Source organism: Oncorhynchus kisutch, linkage group LG29 (assembly GCF_002021735.2).
Source record: "Oncorhynchus kisutch isolate 150728-3 linkage group LG29, Okis_V2, whole genome shotgun sequence".
Taxonomy (NCBI): Eukaryota; Metazoa; Chordata; class Actinopteri; order Salmoniformes; family Salmonidae; genus Oncorhynchus; species Oncorhynchus kisutch.
The window spans coordinates 34,929,569-34,949,261 of NC_034202.2; the positions used below are offsets into that span (position 1 = coordinate 34,929,569).

General features: G+C 46.0%; 1 protein-coding gene across 2 annotated transcripts in view; it reads left to right on the plus strand.

Annotated features, from left to right (window-relative positions):
- Nucleotides 1–7,712: 7,712 nt before the first annotated feature.
- Nucleotides 7,713–19,693, plus strand: part of adamts2a (ADAM metallopeptidase with thrombospondin type 1 motif, 2a) — a 65,258-nt gene continuing 53,277 nt past the window's right edge. The window contains exon 1 of one of the 2 annotated variants that reach the window (XM_031809039.1): nucleotides 7,713–7,893. In XM_031809039.1, coding sequence (XP_031664899.1) covers nucleotides 7,731–7,893 — 163 coding nt within the window. In that variant the 5' untranslated portion in view covers nucleotides 7,713–7,730. The remainder of the gene's footprint in view (nucleotides 7,894–19,693) is intronic. The other variant, XM_031809040.1, reaches the window with a different exon arrangement.

The following is a 19,693-nucleotide window of genomic DNA, read 5'->3' on the forward strand; positions in this document are numbered from 1 at the left end:
GCACTCTCTTTGTGGTGTTGAGCGGGCCATGGAGAGGGGTGAAAGAGGAACACTTTTCGGGTAGGGCCATTCCAGAATCCCCTGGCTCTCTATGGAGTAGCTGTGGCCTTTGATTATTCCATTGGAAGGACAGAGTGGGGAGCCCACTGTGACTACACTGGCACACTTTCTTTCCTCTCACCAGGAGTTTAGATTCGTTTCTGTTTGAGTGTGGATGGAAACCTCAGTCCTAATTGTAGGATACAAGATAGCATTCTTCTGGTGTTATTTTCTTCCCTCTCTCTATCGCTCATCCATCTGGCTGTAGGCCCAGTCCAGCAGGCTATAGACCCAGTCCAGCAGGCTATAGACCCAGTCCAGCAGGCTGTAGACCCAGTCCAGCAGGCTGTAGGCCCAGTCCATCTGGCTGTAGGCCCAGTCCAGCAGCTTATAGACCCAGTCCAGCAGGCTGTAGACCCAGTCCAGCAGGCTATAGACCCAGTCCAGCAGCTTATAGACCCAGTCCAGCAGGCTATAGACCCAATCCAGCAGGCTGTAGGCCTAGTCCAGCAGCCTATAGACCCAGTCCAGCAGGCTATAGACCCAGTCCAGCAGGCTGTAGGCCCAGTCCAGCAGCTTATAGACCCAGTCCAGCAGGCTATAGACCCAGTCCAGCAGGCTATAGACCCAGTCCAGCAGGCTGTAGGCCAGAGTACATCCAGCAGGCTGTAGGCCCAGTCCATCTGGATGTAGGCCCAGTCCAGCAGCCTATAGACCCAGTCCAGCAGGCTGTAGACCCAGTCCAGCAGCTGTAGGCCCAGTACATCCAGCAGGCTGTAGGCCCAGTCCATCTGGATGTATACCCAGTCCATCTGTCTGTAGGCCCAGTCCAGCAGGCTATAGACCCAGTCCAGCAGGCCAATAGACCCTGTCCAGCAGGCTATAGACCCTGTCCAGCAGGCTGTAGGCCCAGTACATCCAACAGGCTGTAGGCCCAGTCCATCTGGCTGTAGGCTCAGTCTATCTGGCTATAGGCCCAGTCCATCTGTCTGTAGGCCCAGTCAGCAGGCTATAGACCCAATCCAGCAGGCTGTAGGCTAGTCCAGAAGGCTATAGGCCCAGTCCAGCAGGCTATAGACCCAGTCCAGCAGGCTATAGACCCAGTCCAGCAGGCTGTAGGCCCAGTCCAGCAGGCTGTAGGCCCAGTCCATCTGGCTGTAGGCTCAGTCCATCTGGCTGTAGGCCCAGTCCATCTGTCTGTAGGCCCAGTCCAGCAGGTTATAGACCCAATCCAGCAGGCTGTAGGCCTAGTCCAGAAGGCTATAGACCCAGTCCAGCAGGCTATAGACCCAGTCCAGCAGGCTATAGACCCTGTCCAGCAGGCTGTAGACTCAGTCCATCTGGCTGTAGGCTCAGTCTATCTGGCTGTAGGCTCAGTCTATCTGGCTGTAGGCCCAGTCCAGCAGGCTATAGACCCAATCCAGCAGGCTGTAGGCCTAGTCCAGAAGGCTATAGGCCCAATCCAGCAGGCTATAGACCCAGTCCAGCAGGCTATAGACCCTGTCCAGCAGGCTATAGACCCAGTCCAGCAGGCTGTAGACCCAGTACATCCAGCAGGCTATAGGCCCAGTCCATCTGGCTGTAGGCTCAGTCCATCTGGCTGTAGGCCCAGTCCATCTGTCTGTAGGCCCAGTCCAGCAGGCTATAGACCCAATCCAGCAGGCTGTAGGCCTAGTCCATAAGGCTATAGGCCCAATCCAGCAGGCTATAGACCCAATCCAGCAGGCTATAGACCCTGTCCAGCAGGCTATAGACCCAGTCCAGCAGGCTGTAGACCCAGTACATCCAGCAGGCTATAGGCCCAGTCCATCTGGCTGTAGGCTCAGTCCATCTGGCTGTAGGCCCAGTCCATCTGTCTGTAGGCCCAGTCCAGCAGGCTATAGACCCAATCCAGCAGGCTGTAGGCCTAGTCCAGAAGGCTATAGGCCCAGTCCAGCAGGCTATAGACCCAGTCCAGCAGGCTATAGACCCAGTCCAGCAGGCTGTAGACCCAGTCCAGCAGGCTGTAGGCCCAGTACATCCAGCAGGCTATAGACCCTGTCCAGCAGGCTATAGACCCAGTCCAGCAGGCTGTAGACCCAGTACATCCAGCAGGCTGTAGGCCCAGTCCATCTGGCTGTAGGCTCAGTCCATCTGTCTGTAGGCCCAGTCCAGCAGGCTATAGACCCAATCCAGCAGGCTGTAGGCCCAGAGCAGCAGGCTGTAGGCCCAGTCCATCTGTCTGTAGGCCCAGTCCATCTGTCTGTAGGCCCAGTCCAGCAGGCTATAGACCCAGTCCAGCAGGCTATAGACCCTGTCCAGCAGGCTATAGACCCAGTCCAGCAGGCTGTAGACCCAGTACATCCAGCAGGCTGTAGGCCCAGTCCATCTGGCTGTAGGCTCAGTCCATCTGTCTGTAGGCCCAGTCCAGCAGGCAATAGACCCAATCCAGCAGGCTGTAGGCCTAGTCCAGAAGGCTATAGGCCCAGTCCAGCAGGCTATAGACCCAGTCCAGCAGGCTATAGACCCAGTCCAGCAGGCTGTAGACCCAGTCCAGCAGGCTGTAGGCCCAGTACATCCAGCAGGCTGTAGGCCCAGTCCATCTGGCTGTAGGCTCAGTCCACCTGGCTGTAGGCCCAGTCCAGCAGGCTGTAGACCCAGTCCAGCAGGCTATAGACCCAGTCCAGCAGGCTGTAGACCCAGTCCAGCAGGCTGTAGGCCCAGTCCATCTGGCTGTAGGCCCAGTCCATCTGGCTGTAGGCTCAGTCCATCTGGCTGTAGGCCCAGTCCATCTGTCTGTAGGCCCAGTCCAGCAGGTTATAGACCCAATCCAGCAGGCTGTAGGCCTAGTCCAGAAGGCTATAGACCCTGTCCAGCAGGCTGTAGACTCAGTCCAGCAGGCTGTAGGCCCAGTCCAGCAGGCTGTAGGCCCAGTCCATCTGGCTGTAGGCCCAGACCAGCAGGCGGTAGGCCCAGTCCATCTGGTTGTAGACCCAATCCAGCAGGCTGTAGGCCTAGTCCAGAAGGCTATAGACCCTGTCCAGCAGGCTGTAGACTCAGTCCAGCAGGCTGTAGGCCCAGTCCAGCAGGCTGTAGGCCCAGTCCATCTGGCTGTAGGCCCAGACCAGCAGGCTATAGGCCCAGACCAGCAGGCTATAGGCTCAGTCCAGCAGGCTGTAGGCCCAGTCCATCTGGTTGTAGGTCCAGACCAGCAGGCTGTAGGCCCAGACCAGCACGCTGTAGGCCCAGTCCAGCAGGCTGTAGGCCCAGTCCATCTGGCTGTAGGCCCAGTCCATCTGGCTGTAGGCCCAGTCCAGCAGGCTATAGGCCCAGACCAGCAGGCTGTAGGCCCAGTCCAGCAGGCTGTAGGCCCAGTCCAGCAGGCTGTAGGCCCAGTCTAGTAGGCTGCGTGTTACAATACTCTTTCAAAGGGACATATTGACATGCTTGTCAGGATTTATAGTTGAGAGAACAGGCCCAGCTGGAGTGAAAAGAGCATCTTTAACCTGGAAGACACAAGGCCTCTGCGGTTGCGGTAGAGAACAGGTATCTATACACCTGAATACAGCTGACCTCCTTAGAGAACACTCATCACAAACATGGAAGCCAATAAATATCTTGTAATGTGTGTTTTTTGTTTGGTTCTGTGTCAGCGTTCTTTCGGTGCCACGAGACTCAGTCCAATTACACAGATTTAATATATATATATTATATATATATATATATATATTAAATTTATTGGCTTCCATATATATATATATATATATATATATACTTTATACTTTAAATGCTACGGTGTCAGTCATGGAATTCTGACAACGTAGCATTATATATATATAGCATTTGGAAGAATTCCATGACTGACACCGTAGCATTTAAAGTTGGTGATGTATTTCATGGTGTGTAGGAGGAGTGTGACCCGTATAGAAAGACGTTTCAAAGGAAAAGAGTCTCAGAGCGCACATGGACAAAGGGTTGTTTGTGACTCTATCCAAAATGTAATGTGAAAGTGATGAGTGGGAATGAAGAGGAGGAGATTTGGTCTTGATGGTTTCCGTCTGGACCCGTCTGTAGTTACAGTATGAGAATTGGTCGTGATGGTTCCCGTCTGAACCTGTCTGTAGTTACAGTAGGAGTTGTGATGTCAGCCACCTGGCTCGTCCAATCCCTGCAGGAGTTGCATTCTCCAAAATGAAAACAGCAGTGTGCCGTGGATGTTAACCAAGAGAATTCATAAGGCAGTCAAGACATGTGAGATCTGACCTGACCATTTTAACGTGTGTGTGTGTGTGTGTGTGTGTGTGTGTGTGTGTGTGTGTGTGTGTGTGTGTGTGTGTGTGTGTGTGTGTGTGTGTGTGTGTGTGTGTGTGTGTGTGTGTGTGTGTGTGTGTGTGTGTGTGTGTGTGTGTGTGTGTGTGTGTGTGTGTGAGAGAGTTTGAGAGAGAGGGAGACAGATTGTGTGCGTTAGACCAGACTAGAGCATATTTCACTTTATATAGTTATTGTTTTAATGGGCGTTTATCTTTGTGTGTTGATATTAATATTGATGTGGTTGTGTTGATTCCTGACACCTGTTAGAGGAGTTCTGCTGCTGTGAGTTTGAATGACAGCTTGTAATGAACAGTGAAGGGAGGCAGCCCAAAAGGGGTTTCAGTTTCTACTCTCTCGGATGTCCTACATTCCTGTTGCCAGTGGTTAATAACAGAGAAATGAAGGAGATAACTGGAATGAACATCAACAATCCAACTCAAATCAAAAGTAGCTTTGGCCTGTACATCATAGCACCTTTGATTCTTGCCAGGCTTGAAAATGAACATGGTTGATGATATTTTATTTATTTGAAACTGACAATTTTGACTTGTTTATGTTAATTCAGGACTTTATACTGTATCCAACTCAGGATCAAAATCAAGTTTGCTCCAGGACTCATTAATCCTTGAATCCCAGAGATTTGGTGGCACAATCTGAGTGTCTATTTCACTTGCCACAATAACAACTGGCACAATTCACTTCCAAAGTTCGACAAAACATCTCATCTCAGATTTGATTGAATGTAATCGATTGATAATGTGTTAGATTATGTTGAAAAGGCTGACAATTAACATAGTATCATGAGTGGAGAGCTGATTCAATTAAAGGTTGAGAGGAAGCTTGAGGAAGTTTAGAAATCTCTTCTTTGGGGCAGTGTGAGTGAGGGTCATGTAAACCAATGACCTGTTCAATGAGAAACTAACACTGACTTTTTACAATGGAAAATATTGCCAAGGAACATAAGGTCAGGCTTTTGTGCAATGGAAATATGTCTCTTAATCAAGTTTTATGGATATGGCCCCATATAGTCTTCTTAAACTTTCCTTTCTAACACATAGATTGTGAAGACGCTGTCATTAGGAAACAATTTATCCGTTTTATTTCCAGTTTAAACACTGTATTTTCTCTTTTCCATGGCCCTTCCACTGAAATATAAATCCAGTAGTGAACATTTAGTTTATTATAACTTTTAGTTACCCAGGGTTAGGTTTTACAATGGCTCTTTCATTCATATCAACTTGAAAAGATTACTATTGTCAACCCCTTTCAAAGCTGTCATTACCTCAAAGAGGTGTACTTAGCTGCAGCATACGTTATCTGTCATTTCACACAGAGCTGTCCATTGTGAGAGCTAAGGTAGTGCTCACGTGATTCCACCCCTGTACAGACAGACAGACAGACAGACAGACAGACAGACAGACAGACAGACAGACAGACAGACAGACAGACAGACAGACAGACAGACAGACAGACAGACAGACAGACAGACAGACAGACAGACAGACAGACAGACAGACAGACAGACAGACAGACAGACAGACAGACAGACAGACAGACAGACAGACAGACAGACAGACAGACAGACAGACAGACAGACACACACACACACACACACACAGATGGCACCAAGGCAAAGTTGGAACATGTCATGCAGGCTTTGTGCTCCTCATCCTCCCTACAGACATAACTACCTCTGGATTAATGTATTTTCCTGCCCCCTCGCACACATACGCAACACACACACATACGCCACGCACATATACGCCACACACACATACGCCACACACACATACGCCACACACACATACGCCACACACACACTGAACACTGAAAAGTTAGGGTATGAACAGCAGGTCTCCCGGGCGACCAGTCTCTTAACGAGGCAGCAGGCTGACCCTCTTGGCCAGATCCAACGATCCAAAGGCAGCACAGCGCTGCTCTCTCCATCTGAACCCTCCCTCCGCCTCAGGCAGGCCTGACTCTGAGCTGGAAACCGGGACGGAGCTGCTCAGGCCCTCTCTCTCAAGCTCTGCTCTCCTATTTCACTCTTGGCAGTCCAGGCAGGCACTGGAGCCTCTCAGGCTTATGGAAAAGTCTCATTGTTACAGTGGAGCTGGATCACATCTTCAAAAAGATTCTGCAATTCAGCATGGTTTATGCTAACTTTTCCTTCAATTCTCCTGTCAACGTTTACAATTTTTATGCCGTTTTTTACAGCTAAAGTTCTACAGAGTGGTGTGGGTATAATACCTGATTAGTGGACCACTGATCCAACTGTGTGGGCACTGTAGACTTTTTCTGACAGCAAAGCTGGTAGCGAGAGCTAGTGATTTATTTGTGATTGTTAAGTGAAGTTGATCCCTCAAATGTTAGTTTACGATTTTCAATTGGCAAGAGACGATTTGACATCTGGGAAAGTTATTTGTTGTTGAAAACAGAGTTTTATTTCAGATTATGGGTTTGGATGTCTATCACAGTGTAGCCAAATGGAAAAAATGAGTATGCAAAAACCCCAGTCTTGCACCATTGTTTAATATAAAATGACTTGACTTAGTTTATTTCAAAGTTGCTGCAGTAAAATATAGCCTTCCCTGTCACAAGGGAGAATGGAAATTCTTGCTTTCAAGACTGAGGTATGTGCTTCATTCCTGCAGCCCAGAGTAGAATCTTTCCTTTATTCCCTAGCATGACTTTAATAAGCTGTTAGAGTTCTAGAGTTCCTGAGATGAGGTGACTGAGCAACTGATTTTCTGAGTGGAAGATGTGTACTTAGCCATGCTGCGTGGTAAGGTAGGTTAAAAGTTTGACTTCACAGTGGCTCAGAGATCTGGCTAACCGAGGTGCATCTGATGGTGTCGATTTATGCAGAGTCCAGATCTTTCCTTGGTAATTAAACCTCGAGAGGATGTCACAGCTCCTTGTGTAATATTTCTCAGGAGGCCGTGATAAATGGCAGTCTCGGCAGCCCCTCTCTAGCTCTATGGTCGGAGTCAGAGAGAGAAGCCGTATTGAGCTGACCCTGAACAGGCGTGTCTGTTCCAGTCACAGTGTGTTTTAAAGTTTACATTCACATCCCTCCTCTTCCCCATTTTCCACGACAGACACAGGATAGGGGACCACCTGGTTTGGGCTGTCACGCCACATTTTGTCTGTCTGCATTTATGGAAGTAATAGTACCGCTGTTTTGGCTGATCTAAATTGTTGATCAGATGGTTGATATAAATTGGCCCCAGATCAACTCATGTCTCTTCTCTCTTTTCATGTAATTTGTATTTTTGTCAATGTTGTCCTCTCTTCGGGCCGATCTTTAAAGTGGTGGATATATTGATTACTGTGCAGTTCCCTTCTCAATGAAGTTATTCTCAAAGTGTTATTTAAAGTCTCATCTTTCTCAGGCAGGAATGATCCGCATGGGGCGGGAGGAGTTCTTCATCGAACCCCTGGAGCACCGAGGGGGTGGGGCGGGGGAGGAGGAAGGAGGAGATGGACGACATCACATCGTTTATCGCTCCTCTGCCATTAAGAGACCCCATGTCAATCAAACAGTGGACTCTTACCCCCAAGGTAAAAGGAACTTCAGTTACACCTCTACAGAACCTGCATGCCTTTTCTGACTGTCAGGAGACATGATGACATTCCTTCATAGGTCGTCATCATCTGTAACTTTAGAGTGCGGAATGCTGCTAAGCCTTATGTGGGTTTCTTCTAGACATTCCATTTGTGTCTCTGTTGAAATATCTGTTGAACTGGCACTGAACTCTGCTTTATTGTACAGAGAGAAAACAAACGTATCCCTCTCCAAGCCCTTCTAGTTCTCCTTGTCTAGCCTGATGAACAAAATGAAAGCTATTCAGAGAAAGCATCTAATTTAACATTCAGTTTTTTTTTTCTGATTTTAAGTATTGCCTGATTCTATAATGTAATCTTTAGTTCATTCTGTACATAACCTGTCATGACATGTGATACGCTCGTAAATACACTCTCTGGCATGTCTCTACAGAGCAAATCAGACTGGAGGATAGTTTGACACCCTTGTAGGACAAAGCAAAGGCTGCTAAACTCGAATTAACCAAATGTTCAACTTTTTCTTTCTCAAATGGATATCTACAGTATGCAGTCATTGGACTTATAATAAAGGATTCTCACTGGTGGGAAAGTACACTATGGTGCAATGTTCGTTTCTCTCTAGTTCATAGTCTAATCATCAAACTATTTACCCCCCCCCCTGACTCCCATTTGACCCATTCCCTCATCAGGGGTGGTCAGAGTTCACCAAAACTCCACTGACCGATCAGATAGAAGATACAGTAATCTGAGTGGGTGGATAAAGACATGATAAAGTCATAAAAGGGATTCACATGTCACTTAAGTTCTAACCGCATAGCTCAGCCCGAGGATATTGGGAGACTTGCTTCTCAGTCACTTCAGATGTGTAGGTTTTTTCTGAGTAGTTCTAGTCTACTCTGAAAGAATATACAAAATACATATGTATTCCGGGCATTCTGCCAAGTTGGATTGTTATACACAAATTCTCATAAGACAAATGCACACATGCTCTCACACAATTTATATATACTTAAAGAACACGAAAACACACATTTACACACATAATTGTATGTATTCTAATGGGGAAACGGGAGACAGGAGAAACACCCGCATGATGGACTTTGGCATCAGCTGTGCGGATTGGATCGGAGGCTCAGATGTAGTCACACAAATCCATCAGAGGTGCGTCGTTCGCAGCCAAGACGAGCTGCAGCCAGCCAACTCCTACGTGGCAGGGCTGAGTGCTGATGGGATATTAGCCTACAGTAAACTTCAATCCTCCACTGGAGGAGAGCATCGCTGATCTAGAGCAGTATCTGGATGGACCTTGTAAAGAGAACGAAGGGACATTGAGTAAACAATAAACATGACCATTGATTTTAATATATTTAAAAGGAAAAAGACACATTTTATTTTAAGTGTTACATTATGCAACATAACTATCTTGAGGACCCATTGTCCAAGTATGTTCACTATTAGATTTGATGCCTCTTTGTGGAATGCCTTCCCTTTCACATCATGCACAAGGTTTTAACTAATTAAACAAGGATTTAACTAACTAAACAAGGATTTAACTAAATAAACAAAGATTTAACTAACTAACTAAACATGGATTTGACTAACTAAACATGGATTTAACTAACTAACTTAACAAGGATTTAACTAATTAAACATGTATTTAACTAACTAAAAAAGGATTTAACTAACTATACAAGGGTTTAACTAAATAACTAAACATGGATTAAACTAACTAAACATGGATTAAACTAACTAAACATGGATTTAACTAACTAAGCATGGATTTAACTAACTAACTAAAAAAGGAATTAACTAAATACCTAAACAAGGATTTAACTAACTAAATAAACAAGGATTTAATTAACAGGGTGATCTATGTTGTGATCTATTTAATAAACACAAAGGACCAGCAAAATGAATAGAAGAGTATGGTGGTATAGCAGGAACAGCGCCATCTAGTGGTCAAACCTGGTACTTTCACACTACTAAATGGTAAATAATGCAAGTGATTTCAATTACACATTTCTCTGAATGGGTGGGAAAACTATCAACACATTCACAGGGAATACATTACATAGTATGGTAAAGCAATACTCCAAGCCACAGCTTCATACTACTTGTCAAACATAGAGAACTGATACTGTACTCTGGTTGGGATTGGCATAGGGTGTATTTTGGTATTTTATTAGGATCCCCATTAACTGTTGCAAAAGCAGCAGCTATTCTTCCTGGGGTCCACACAAAACATGAAACAATACAGACCTGTCAGAGTTGTGTGTATAGGTGGCAGGGAAGTCAGGCGCAGGAGAATCAAACTTAGTAGAATGGAGTTGTTTAATGACTTTAAACAAAACACAACTCCAAAACAAATGAATAATATAAAACAAAGTGGGTACGAGGACCCGTCGCGCACCAATACAAACAACACGAAATCTGAACAACAAGCAAACTCTGACAAAGACATGAGGGGAAACAGACCTCTTTCCCAACTGTATTTAATTTTTATTTATTTATTTATTTTGCTCCTTTGCACCCCATTATTTTTTTATTTCTACTTTGCACATTCTTCCATTGCAAAACTACCATTCCAGTATTTTACTTGCTATATTGTATTTACTTTGCCATCTTGGCCTTTTTTGCCTTTACCTCCCTTCTCACCTCATTTGCTCACATTGTATATAGACTTGTTTATACTGCATTATTGACTGTATGTTTGTTTTTACTCCATGTGTAACTCTGTGTCGTTTTATCTGTCGAACTGCTTTGCTTTATCTTGGCCAGGTCGCAATTGTAAATGAGAACTTGTTCTCAACTTGCCTACCTGGTTAAATAAAGGTAAAATAAATAAATAAATAAATAAAAAAGCCAATGTATCCACGCCTTCAAAGCCTTGACGACAGCCAACAGCTCCCGGTCCCCCACATCATAGTTTCGCTCCGCCGGGCTGAGTTTCTTCGAAAAGAAGGCACAGGGGCGGAGTTTCAGTGGCGCACCCGAGCGCTGAGAGATCACTGCTCCTATCCCAGCTTCGGATGCGTCCACCTCCACTATGACGAACAAAGAGGGATCCGGATGAGCCAACACAGGAACCGAGGTAAACAGAGCCTTCAGGTGCCTATAAGCCCTGTTCGCCTCAGCTGACCATTGCAAGCGCACCGGGCCCCCCTTTAGCAGTGAGGTAATGGGAGCAGCAACCTGACCAAAACCCTGGATAAACCTCCGGTAGTAGTTGGCAAACCCTAAGAATCGCTGCACCTCCTTTATCGTGGTGGGAGTCGGCCAATTACACACGGCTGCAATGCAGTCACTCTCCATCTCCACTCCTGACGTGGAAATCCTATGCCCTAGGAAGGAGACGGACTGTTGGAAAAACAAGCATTTCTCAGCCTTGACGTACAGGTCATACTCCAACAGGCGACCAAGCACTCTGCGCACCAGGGACACAAAGCTCGGCGCGTGTAGCGGAATACATCAGAATGTCATCAATATACACTGCTACACCCTGCCCATGCAGGTCTGCCCGTGAAAATCTCGTCTACAAAAGATTGGAAGACTGATGGAGCATTCATCAACCCATACGGCATGACGAGGTACTCATAATGCCCTGATGTGGTACTAAATGCCGTCTTCCACTCGTCTCCCTTCCGGATACGCACCAGGTTGTACGCACTCATGAGATCCAGTTTAGTGAAGAAGCGCCCCGTGCATTGACTCAATCGCCGTAGCGATAAGAGGTAACTGTACCTCACAGTGATTTTATTGAGACCTCTATAATCAATGCACGGGCGCAAACCTCCATCCTTCTTCTTCACAAAAAAGAAACTTGAGGAGACGGGTGAAATGGAGGGCCGAATGTACCCCTGACGCAGGGATTCGGAGATATATGTCTCCATAGCCACCGTCTCCGCTTGCGACAGGGGATACACGTGACTCCTGGGAAGTGCAGTGTCTACCAGGAGATTTATCGCACAATCCCCCCGTCGATGGGGTGGTAATTGATTTGCAATCTTTTTACAGAGAGCGAGAGCCAAATCAGCATATTCTGGGGTGATGCGCATGGTGAAGACCTGGTCTGGACTTTCCACCGTAGTAGCACCAACGGAAACCCCTAAACTCCTACCTGAGCACTCTCGCAACCACCCTGTGAGAGCCCTCTCTGGCCAATAAACAGTGGGGTTATGACAAGCTAACCAGGGTAGGCCCAGCACCACGGAATACGCAGGAGAATTCAGGCCGCGCCTGAATCTAATAGCACCTTATGCTGGGAACGCGGGGAAAATGTAGGAAAAGTGACAGAGACAAACATATGTGCAACAGAGGGCTCTGGATGAGAATGGTGCCTACTCACCTGGGGTGACGCCAGAGTGCCCTGCCTGCTGCCTCGATTCCCAGAGGAACCAACCCGGCACCGACCAGCAGTGTGACCTCTGCGACCACATATGGTGAACGAGCGGGAACCCCCTCCGGTCTCCCTGCGCACCGTCCCTCCCAACTCCATGGGTACAGGAGAGAGGGTGCGGGAGGATGGAACAACCAGACGTCGATCTAAACGTCCACGAGTAGCCAGCATGTTGTCGAGCCGGATGAACAGGTCCACCAGCTGGTCGAAGGTGAGGGTGGTGTCTCTACAGGACAGCTCCCAACGGATGTCCTCGTGTAGACTACAGCGGTAATGGTCGATCAGGGCCCTGTCGCTCCATCCAGTGCCGGCAGCCTGGTTCCAAAACTCCAGAGCAAACTCCTGGGCGCTCCTCGTCTCCTGCCTCAGATGGTAGAGGCGCTCACCCGCCGCTCTGTCTTTGGGTGGGTGGTCGAATACTGCTCGGAAATGGCGGGTGAACTCCTCAAAATGGTCCACACACAGCGCTGGCCCACTCCAGGGCTTTCCCGGTGAGACACGAGACGAGGGCGTAACTCGTCTCACGGTCCGATGGAGCTGGGTGGACCGTGGCCAGATACAGGCTTAGTTGGAGGAGGAAACCCTGGCAACCGGCAGCATCTCTGCCGTACCCCTGTGGCATGGATAGATGGATCCTGCTGGGTTCAGGCGGGAAAGGGGCGCTCAGGGGAGACCCAGGTTGTGCTGGTGGAGGCGCTGGAAAAACTCCCTGTCTCTCCCAGCGGTCCATGTTCCGGACAACGCGAATCATGGCGGCGCTGAGATTGTAAATCATCTCCGTATGTTCCATGACGCGCTCCTCCACCTCCATGGCCGGGGTACCTTCTCCTGCTGACTTCATGTTTGGTCAGAGATTCTGTCAGAGTCGTGTGTATAGGTGGCAGGGAAGTCAGGCGCAGGAGAATCAAACTTGGTAGAATGGAGTTGTTTAATGACTTTAAACAAAACATAACTCAAAAAAAAATGAATGATATAAAACAAAGTGGGTACGAGGACCCGTCGCGCACCAATACAAACAACACAAAATCTGAACAACAAACAATCTCTGACAAAGACATGAGGGGAAACATAGGGTTAAATACATAACAGGTAATGAATGGGATTGAAACCAGATGTGAAGGAAGACAAGACAAAAGAAAAATAGATCAATTTATTTTTTATTTCACCTTTATTTAACCAGGTAGGCTAGTTGAGAACAAGTTCTCATTTGCAACTGCGACCTGGCCAAGATAAAGCATAGCAGTGTGAGCAGACAACAAAGAGTTACACATGGAGTAAACAATTAACAAGTCAATAACACAGTAGAAACCAAAGGGGGAGTCTATATACAATGTGTGCAAAAGGCATGAGGAGGTAGGCAAATAATTACAATTTTGCAGATTAACACTGGAGTGATGAATGATCAGATGGTCATGTACAGGTAGAGATATTGGTGTGCAAAAGAGCAGAAAAGTAAATAAATAAAAACAGTATGGGGATGAGGTAGGTGAAAAAGGGTGGGCTATTTACCAATAGACTATGTACAGCTGCAGCGATCGGTTAGCTGCTCAGATAGCTGATGTTTGAAGTTGGTGAGGGAGATAAAAGTCTCCAACTTCAGCGATTTTTGCAATTCGTTCCAGTCACAGGCAGCAGAGTACTGGAACGAAAGGCGGCCAAATGAGGTGTTGGCTTTAGGGATGATCAGTGAGATACACCTGCTGACCAGTGAGCTGAGATAAGGCGGAGCTTTACCTAGCATGGACTTGTAGATGACCTGGAGCCAGTGGGTCTGGCGACGAATATGTAGCGAGGGCCAGCCGACTAGAGCATACAAGTCGCAGTGGTGGGTGGTATAAGGTGCTTTAGTGACGAAACGGATGGCACTGTGATAGACTGCATCCAGTTTGCTGAGTAGAGTGTTGGAAGCCATTTTATAGATGACATCGCCGAAGTCGAGGATCGGTAGGATAGTCAGTTTTACTAGGGTAAGCTTGGCGGCGTGAGTGAAGGAGGCTTTGTTGCGGAATAGAAAGCCGACTCTTCTAGCCACTGATGGCTAGAAGACCGGTGACATCGACCGTCGAGCACCGCCCGAACAAGGAGAGGTATCGACTTCGGTAGAAGTCATGACAAGAACATGAATCGACAAGAACAGATAAAGGACATAACTATATAAATGTATAATTTGGGGGATTCCTCATGTCTTACTCATTGGTAGGAAGAAGTTTGGTCCAAATCGGATGTTGGTTACTATATTTATTGAATATTATCTGAATCCTATAAATTAAAATGGTCAATATGGGTGCAATCAATTAGATACATTTTTCTGAGATCAAATTTAATTTCAACAAGATAATGTTTCAAATCTCTTGCAATGAGCAAACCCGTATCCGGGAGCGTAATCATAGCCTCAAATGCATTAGCATAACGCAACTTTTCCTATTCATGAAAATCGTAAATGAAATGAAATAAATATATTCAAACACAAGCTTAGCCTTTTGTTAACAACACTGTCATCTCAGATTTTCTAAATATGCGTTACAGCCAACGCTAGACAAGCATTTGTGTAAGTTTATCATGGCATAATGCTATGCTAGGCTCTGCTGGCAGCAGGCAACATTTTCACGAAAATAAGGAAAGCAACCAAATTAAATCATTTACCTTTGAAGAACTTCAGATGCTTTCACTCAGGAGACTCCCAGTTAGATAGCAAATGTTCCTTTTTTCCAAAAATAATATTTTTGTAGGTGAAAAAGCTCCCGTTTCTTCATCATGCTTGGCTGAGAAATCGACCGAAATATGCTACAACTATAACGGCAAACTTTTTTCAAAATTTGCTCCATAATATCGACAGAAACACGGCAAACGTTGTTTAGGATCCATCCTCAAGGTGTTTTTAACATACATATTCGATAATATATCCGTCGAGGCAATTGGTTTCTCATAAGAAGCGATTGGAAAAATGGCTACCTCAGTATTTTACGCAAGATTTTCTCCGGGAGACACCATGTGACCACTCACTAAATATGGTCCCTTACAGCTATTCTCCAATGGAAATGCCTAAAAAGACATCACAATGCTGTAGACACCTTGGGGAATGCGTGGAAAATGGAAGCTCATTCTTAGCTCATTCACAGCCCTATAAGGAGTCATTGGCATGAGGCGGTTTCAAAAAATGCGGCACTTCCTGAATGGATTTTTATCTGGGTTTCGCCTGTAACATCAGTTCTGTTGCACTCACAGACAATATCTTTGCAGTTTTGGAAACGTCAGAGTGTTTTCTTTCCAAAGCTGTCAATTATATGCAGTCGAGCATCTTTTTGTGACAAAATATCTTGTTTAAAACGGGAACGTTTTTCATCCAACATAATAGCGCCCCCTAATGCATAACTGGTTTTAATGCCAATCTTACCTCTTAACTTCAGAAACAATTTGTCATGGCTTGCAGAAATAATAATGGTGCCGGAGGGGATGGCTGCCGTTTTATGTGCTACTAACCAAGTGTGCTATTTTGTTAGTTTTTTCACATTGTTTGTAACTTATTTTGTACATAAAGTTGCTGCTACCGTCTCTTATTACCGAAAATAGCTTCTGGACATCAGAACAGCAATTACTCACTTAGAACTGAACAAATATTTTTTATTTAATGAGTCCAACGCAAAGGATATACTGCTTTCCGGAGACCAGGCCCAAATGGGTTTTCTGTGCATCAGCAGGACAGAGCAGCTACGTCTGTCAATAACAGTTGGTTCGCGATGTCTAATATTAAATAAGTCTTGAGGTATTGCTCGCCTAAGGTAGAGTACCTCATGATAAGTTGTAGACCACACTATCTACCAAGAGAGTTCTCATCTATGTTATTCGTAGTCGTCTATTTACCACCACAAACCGATGCTGGCACTAAGACCGCACTCAACGAGCTGTATACGGCCATAAGCAAAGAAGAAAATGCTCCCTGTCTGAGTCTGTAATACCAACATATTTCAAGGAGACCACTAAAGTCCCTGTGCCCAAGAACATGAAGGTAACCTGCCTAAATGACTACTGCCCCATAGCACTCACGTCATTAGCCATGAAGTGCTTTGAAAGACTGGATATGGATCACATGAACACCATCATCCTGGAAACCCTAGACCCACTCCAACCGCCCCACTAGAGCGACAGATGACTCAGTCACACTCCACACTGCCCTTTCCCACCTGTACAAAAGGAACACCTATGTGAGAATGCTGTTCATTGATTACAGCTCAGCGTTCAACACCATAGTGTCCCGAAAGCTCATCACTAAGCTAAGGACCCTTGGACTAAACACCTCCCTCTGCAACTGGATCCTGGACTTCCTGGTGATAAGGGTAGGCAACAACACATCTGCCACACTGATCCTCAACACCAGGACCACTCAGGTGTACATACTTAGTCCTTTCCTGTACTCCCTGTTCACTCATGACTGCATGGCCAGGCACGACTCCAACACAATCATTAAGTTTGCCGACGACACAACAGTGGTAGGCCTGATCACGACAATGATGAGACAGCCTATAGAGACGAGGTCAGCGACCTGGCTTTGTGGTGCCATGACAACAACCTCTCCCTCAATGTGAGCAAGACAAAGGAGATGATCGTGGACTACAGGAAAATGAGGGCCGGACACGCCCCCATTAACATCGGCGGGGCTGAAGTGGAGCGGGTCTCCAGAACCTCAAAAAGTTCCACAGCTGCACCATCAAGAGCATCCTGACCGGTTGCATCCCCGCTTGGTATGGCAACCGCTCGGCATCCGACCGTGTGGCACTACAGGGGGTAGTGCGTAGGGCCCAATACATCACTGGGTCCAAGCTTCCTGCAATCCATGACCTCTATAGCAGGTGGTGTCAGAAGAAGGCCCTAAAAACTGTCAAAGACTCCAGCCATCCTAGTCATAGACTGTTCTCTCTGCTACCGCACGGCAATCGGTACCGGAGCACCAAGTCTAGGTCCAAAAGGCTCCTACCAAAACAGCTTCTACCCCAAAGCTATACAATTAATCAAATGGCCACCTGGACTATTTACATTGACCTCCTTTGTTTTTACACTGCTGCTACTTGTTGTTTATAATCTATGCATAGTCACTTTAACCCTACCTACATGTACAAATGACCTCGACTAACCTTATAGCCTCGTTATTGTTATGTCATTTTCTTGTGTAAAAAAAAAATAGTTTAGTTTATTTAGTAAGTATTTTCTTAACTCTATTTCTTGAACTGTTGGCTTGTAAGTACACATTTCATGGTAAGGTCTACACCTGTTGTAGTCAACGCTTGTGACAAATGAAATTAGACTTGATTTGACATGGAACGACTCATGCATGATTTCTACTTAAGTTTAGCTAAGAGTCTGTGTGTGTGTGTGTGTGTGTGTGTGTGTGTGTGTGTGTGTGTGTGTGTGTGTGTGTGTGTGTGTGTGTGTGTGTGTGTGTGCGCGCGCGCGCGTGTGTGTGTGTGTGTGTGTGTGTGTGTGTGTGTGTGTGTGTGTGTGTGTGTGTGTGTGTGTGTGTGTGTGTGTGTGTGTGTGTGTGTGTGTGTGTGTGTGTGTGTGTGTGTGTGTGTGTGTGTTTCACCGCCACACATGTTTTTCCTTGAAAGTCATTCCCTGAAATAACAACACTCCGTTTGTCCTTTGACTAATGGCTGTTGGATGGTGATTATTGTTTTTGACAGGCGTCCCTGCTTCCCTCTGTACAAAGTCCTGTGCTGTCTTAGATGTTCTGACTACATCTTGTTTAGTGGTTGGGGTTTGTATACTGCATACCATAACACATTTCCTTTGTTTATTTATTTATATATCCTGGACAAAAATATAAACGCTAATATATGGATTTTTTATGCATCTGTTGGTCAAAGATACCTTAAAAAATAGGTAGTGGCGTAGATCAGAAAACCAGTCAGTATGTGGTGCGACCATAATTTGCCTCATGCAGAGTGACACATCTCCTTCGGATAGAGTTGATCAGGCTGTTGATTGTAGTCTGTAGAATGTGGTTCCACTCCTCTTCAATGGCTGTGCAAAGTTGTTAGATATTGGCAGGAACTGGAACACGCTGTTGCGCACGTTGATCCAGAACATTCCAAACGTGCTCAATTTATATGAGGCCATGAAAGAACTGGAATGTTTTCAGCTTCCAGGAATTGTGTACAGATCTTTGCAACATGGGGCCGTGCATTATCATGCTGAAACAGGAGGTGATGGCGGTGGATAAATGGCACGACAATGGGTCTCAGGATCCCGTCACGGTATCTCTGTGCATTCAAATGGCCATCGATAAAATGCAATTGTTTTCATTGCCCGTAGCTTAAGCCTGCCCATACCATAACCCCACCGCTACCATGGGGCACTCTGTTCACAATGTTGACATCAGCAAACTGCTCGCCCACACAGTGCTATCTGCACGGTACAGTTGATTCTGGGATTCTTCTGTGAAGAACACACTTCTTCAGCATGCCAGTGGCCATCGAAGGTGAGTGAAGGTGAGCCCACAGAAGTCGGTTATGACACTGAACTGCACTCAGGTCAAGACCCAGGTGAGGACGACGAGCACGCAGGTGAGCTTCCCTGAGACGGCTTCTGAACGTTTGTACAGAAATAGTTGAATTATGCAAACCCAGTTTTATTCACATTACTGCAGTCAGCATGCCAATTGCACGCTCTGTGGCACTGTGTTGTGTGACAAAACAGCATATTTTAGAGTGGCCTTTTATTTTCCCCAGCACAAGGTGCACCTGTGTAAGGATTATGCCTTTTAATCAGCTTCTTGATATGCCACACCTATCAGGTGGATGGATTATCTTGGCAAAGTGAAATGCTCACTAACAGGGATGTAAACAAATTTGTGCACCAAATTTGACAAAAATAAGATTTTTGTGTGTATGGAGAAATGTAGGGATCTTTTATTTCAGCTCATAAAACACTGAGACCAAAGCTATACATGTTGCGTTTATATTTTTGTTCAGTGTATTTGATACATATACATTTTACACACATTTGACATGCATGGTGCATGTTTACACAGTAGTTATATAATTAAGATATTGTTTTTTAATTATACAGTGCATTCGGAAAGTATCCAGACCAATTGTGTCACGCCCTGAGCTTAGAGAGCCATTTTATTTATCTATTTGCTGAGGTCAGGGTGTGATGTGGGGTGGCATTCTATGTATTTGGCCGAATGTGGTTCCCAATCAGAGGCAGCTGTCTATCGTTGTTCATACATGGGTAGCCTTTTTCCTACCTATGTTGTGGGATCTTTGTACAGCTCTTGTAGCCTACGGAACGGTATGGTCATTTTGGTTTCACTTTGTTATTTTGTTGCTGGTTCTCATTTAAATAAATATGATGACCACAAATTACACTGTGCCTTGGTCTCCTTCAAACAACAATTTCCAC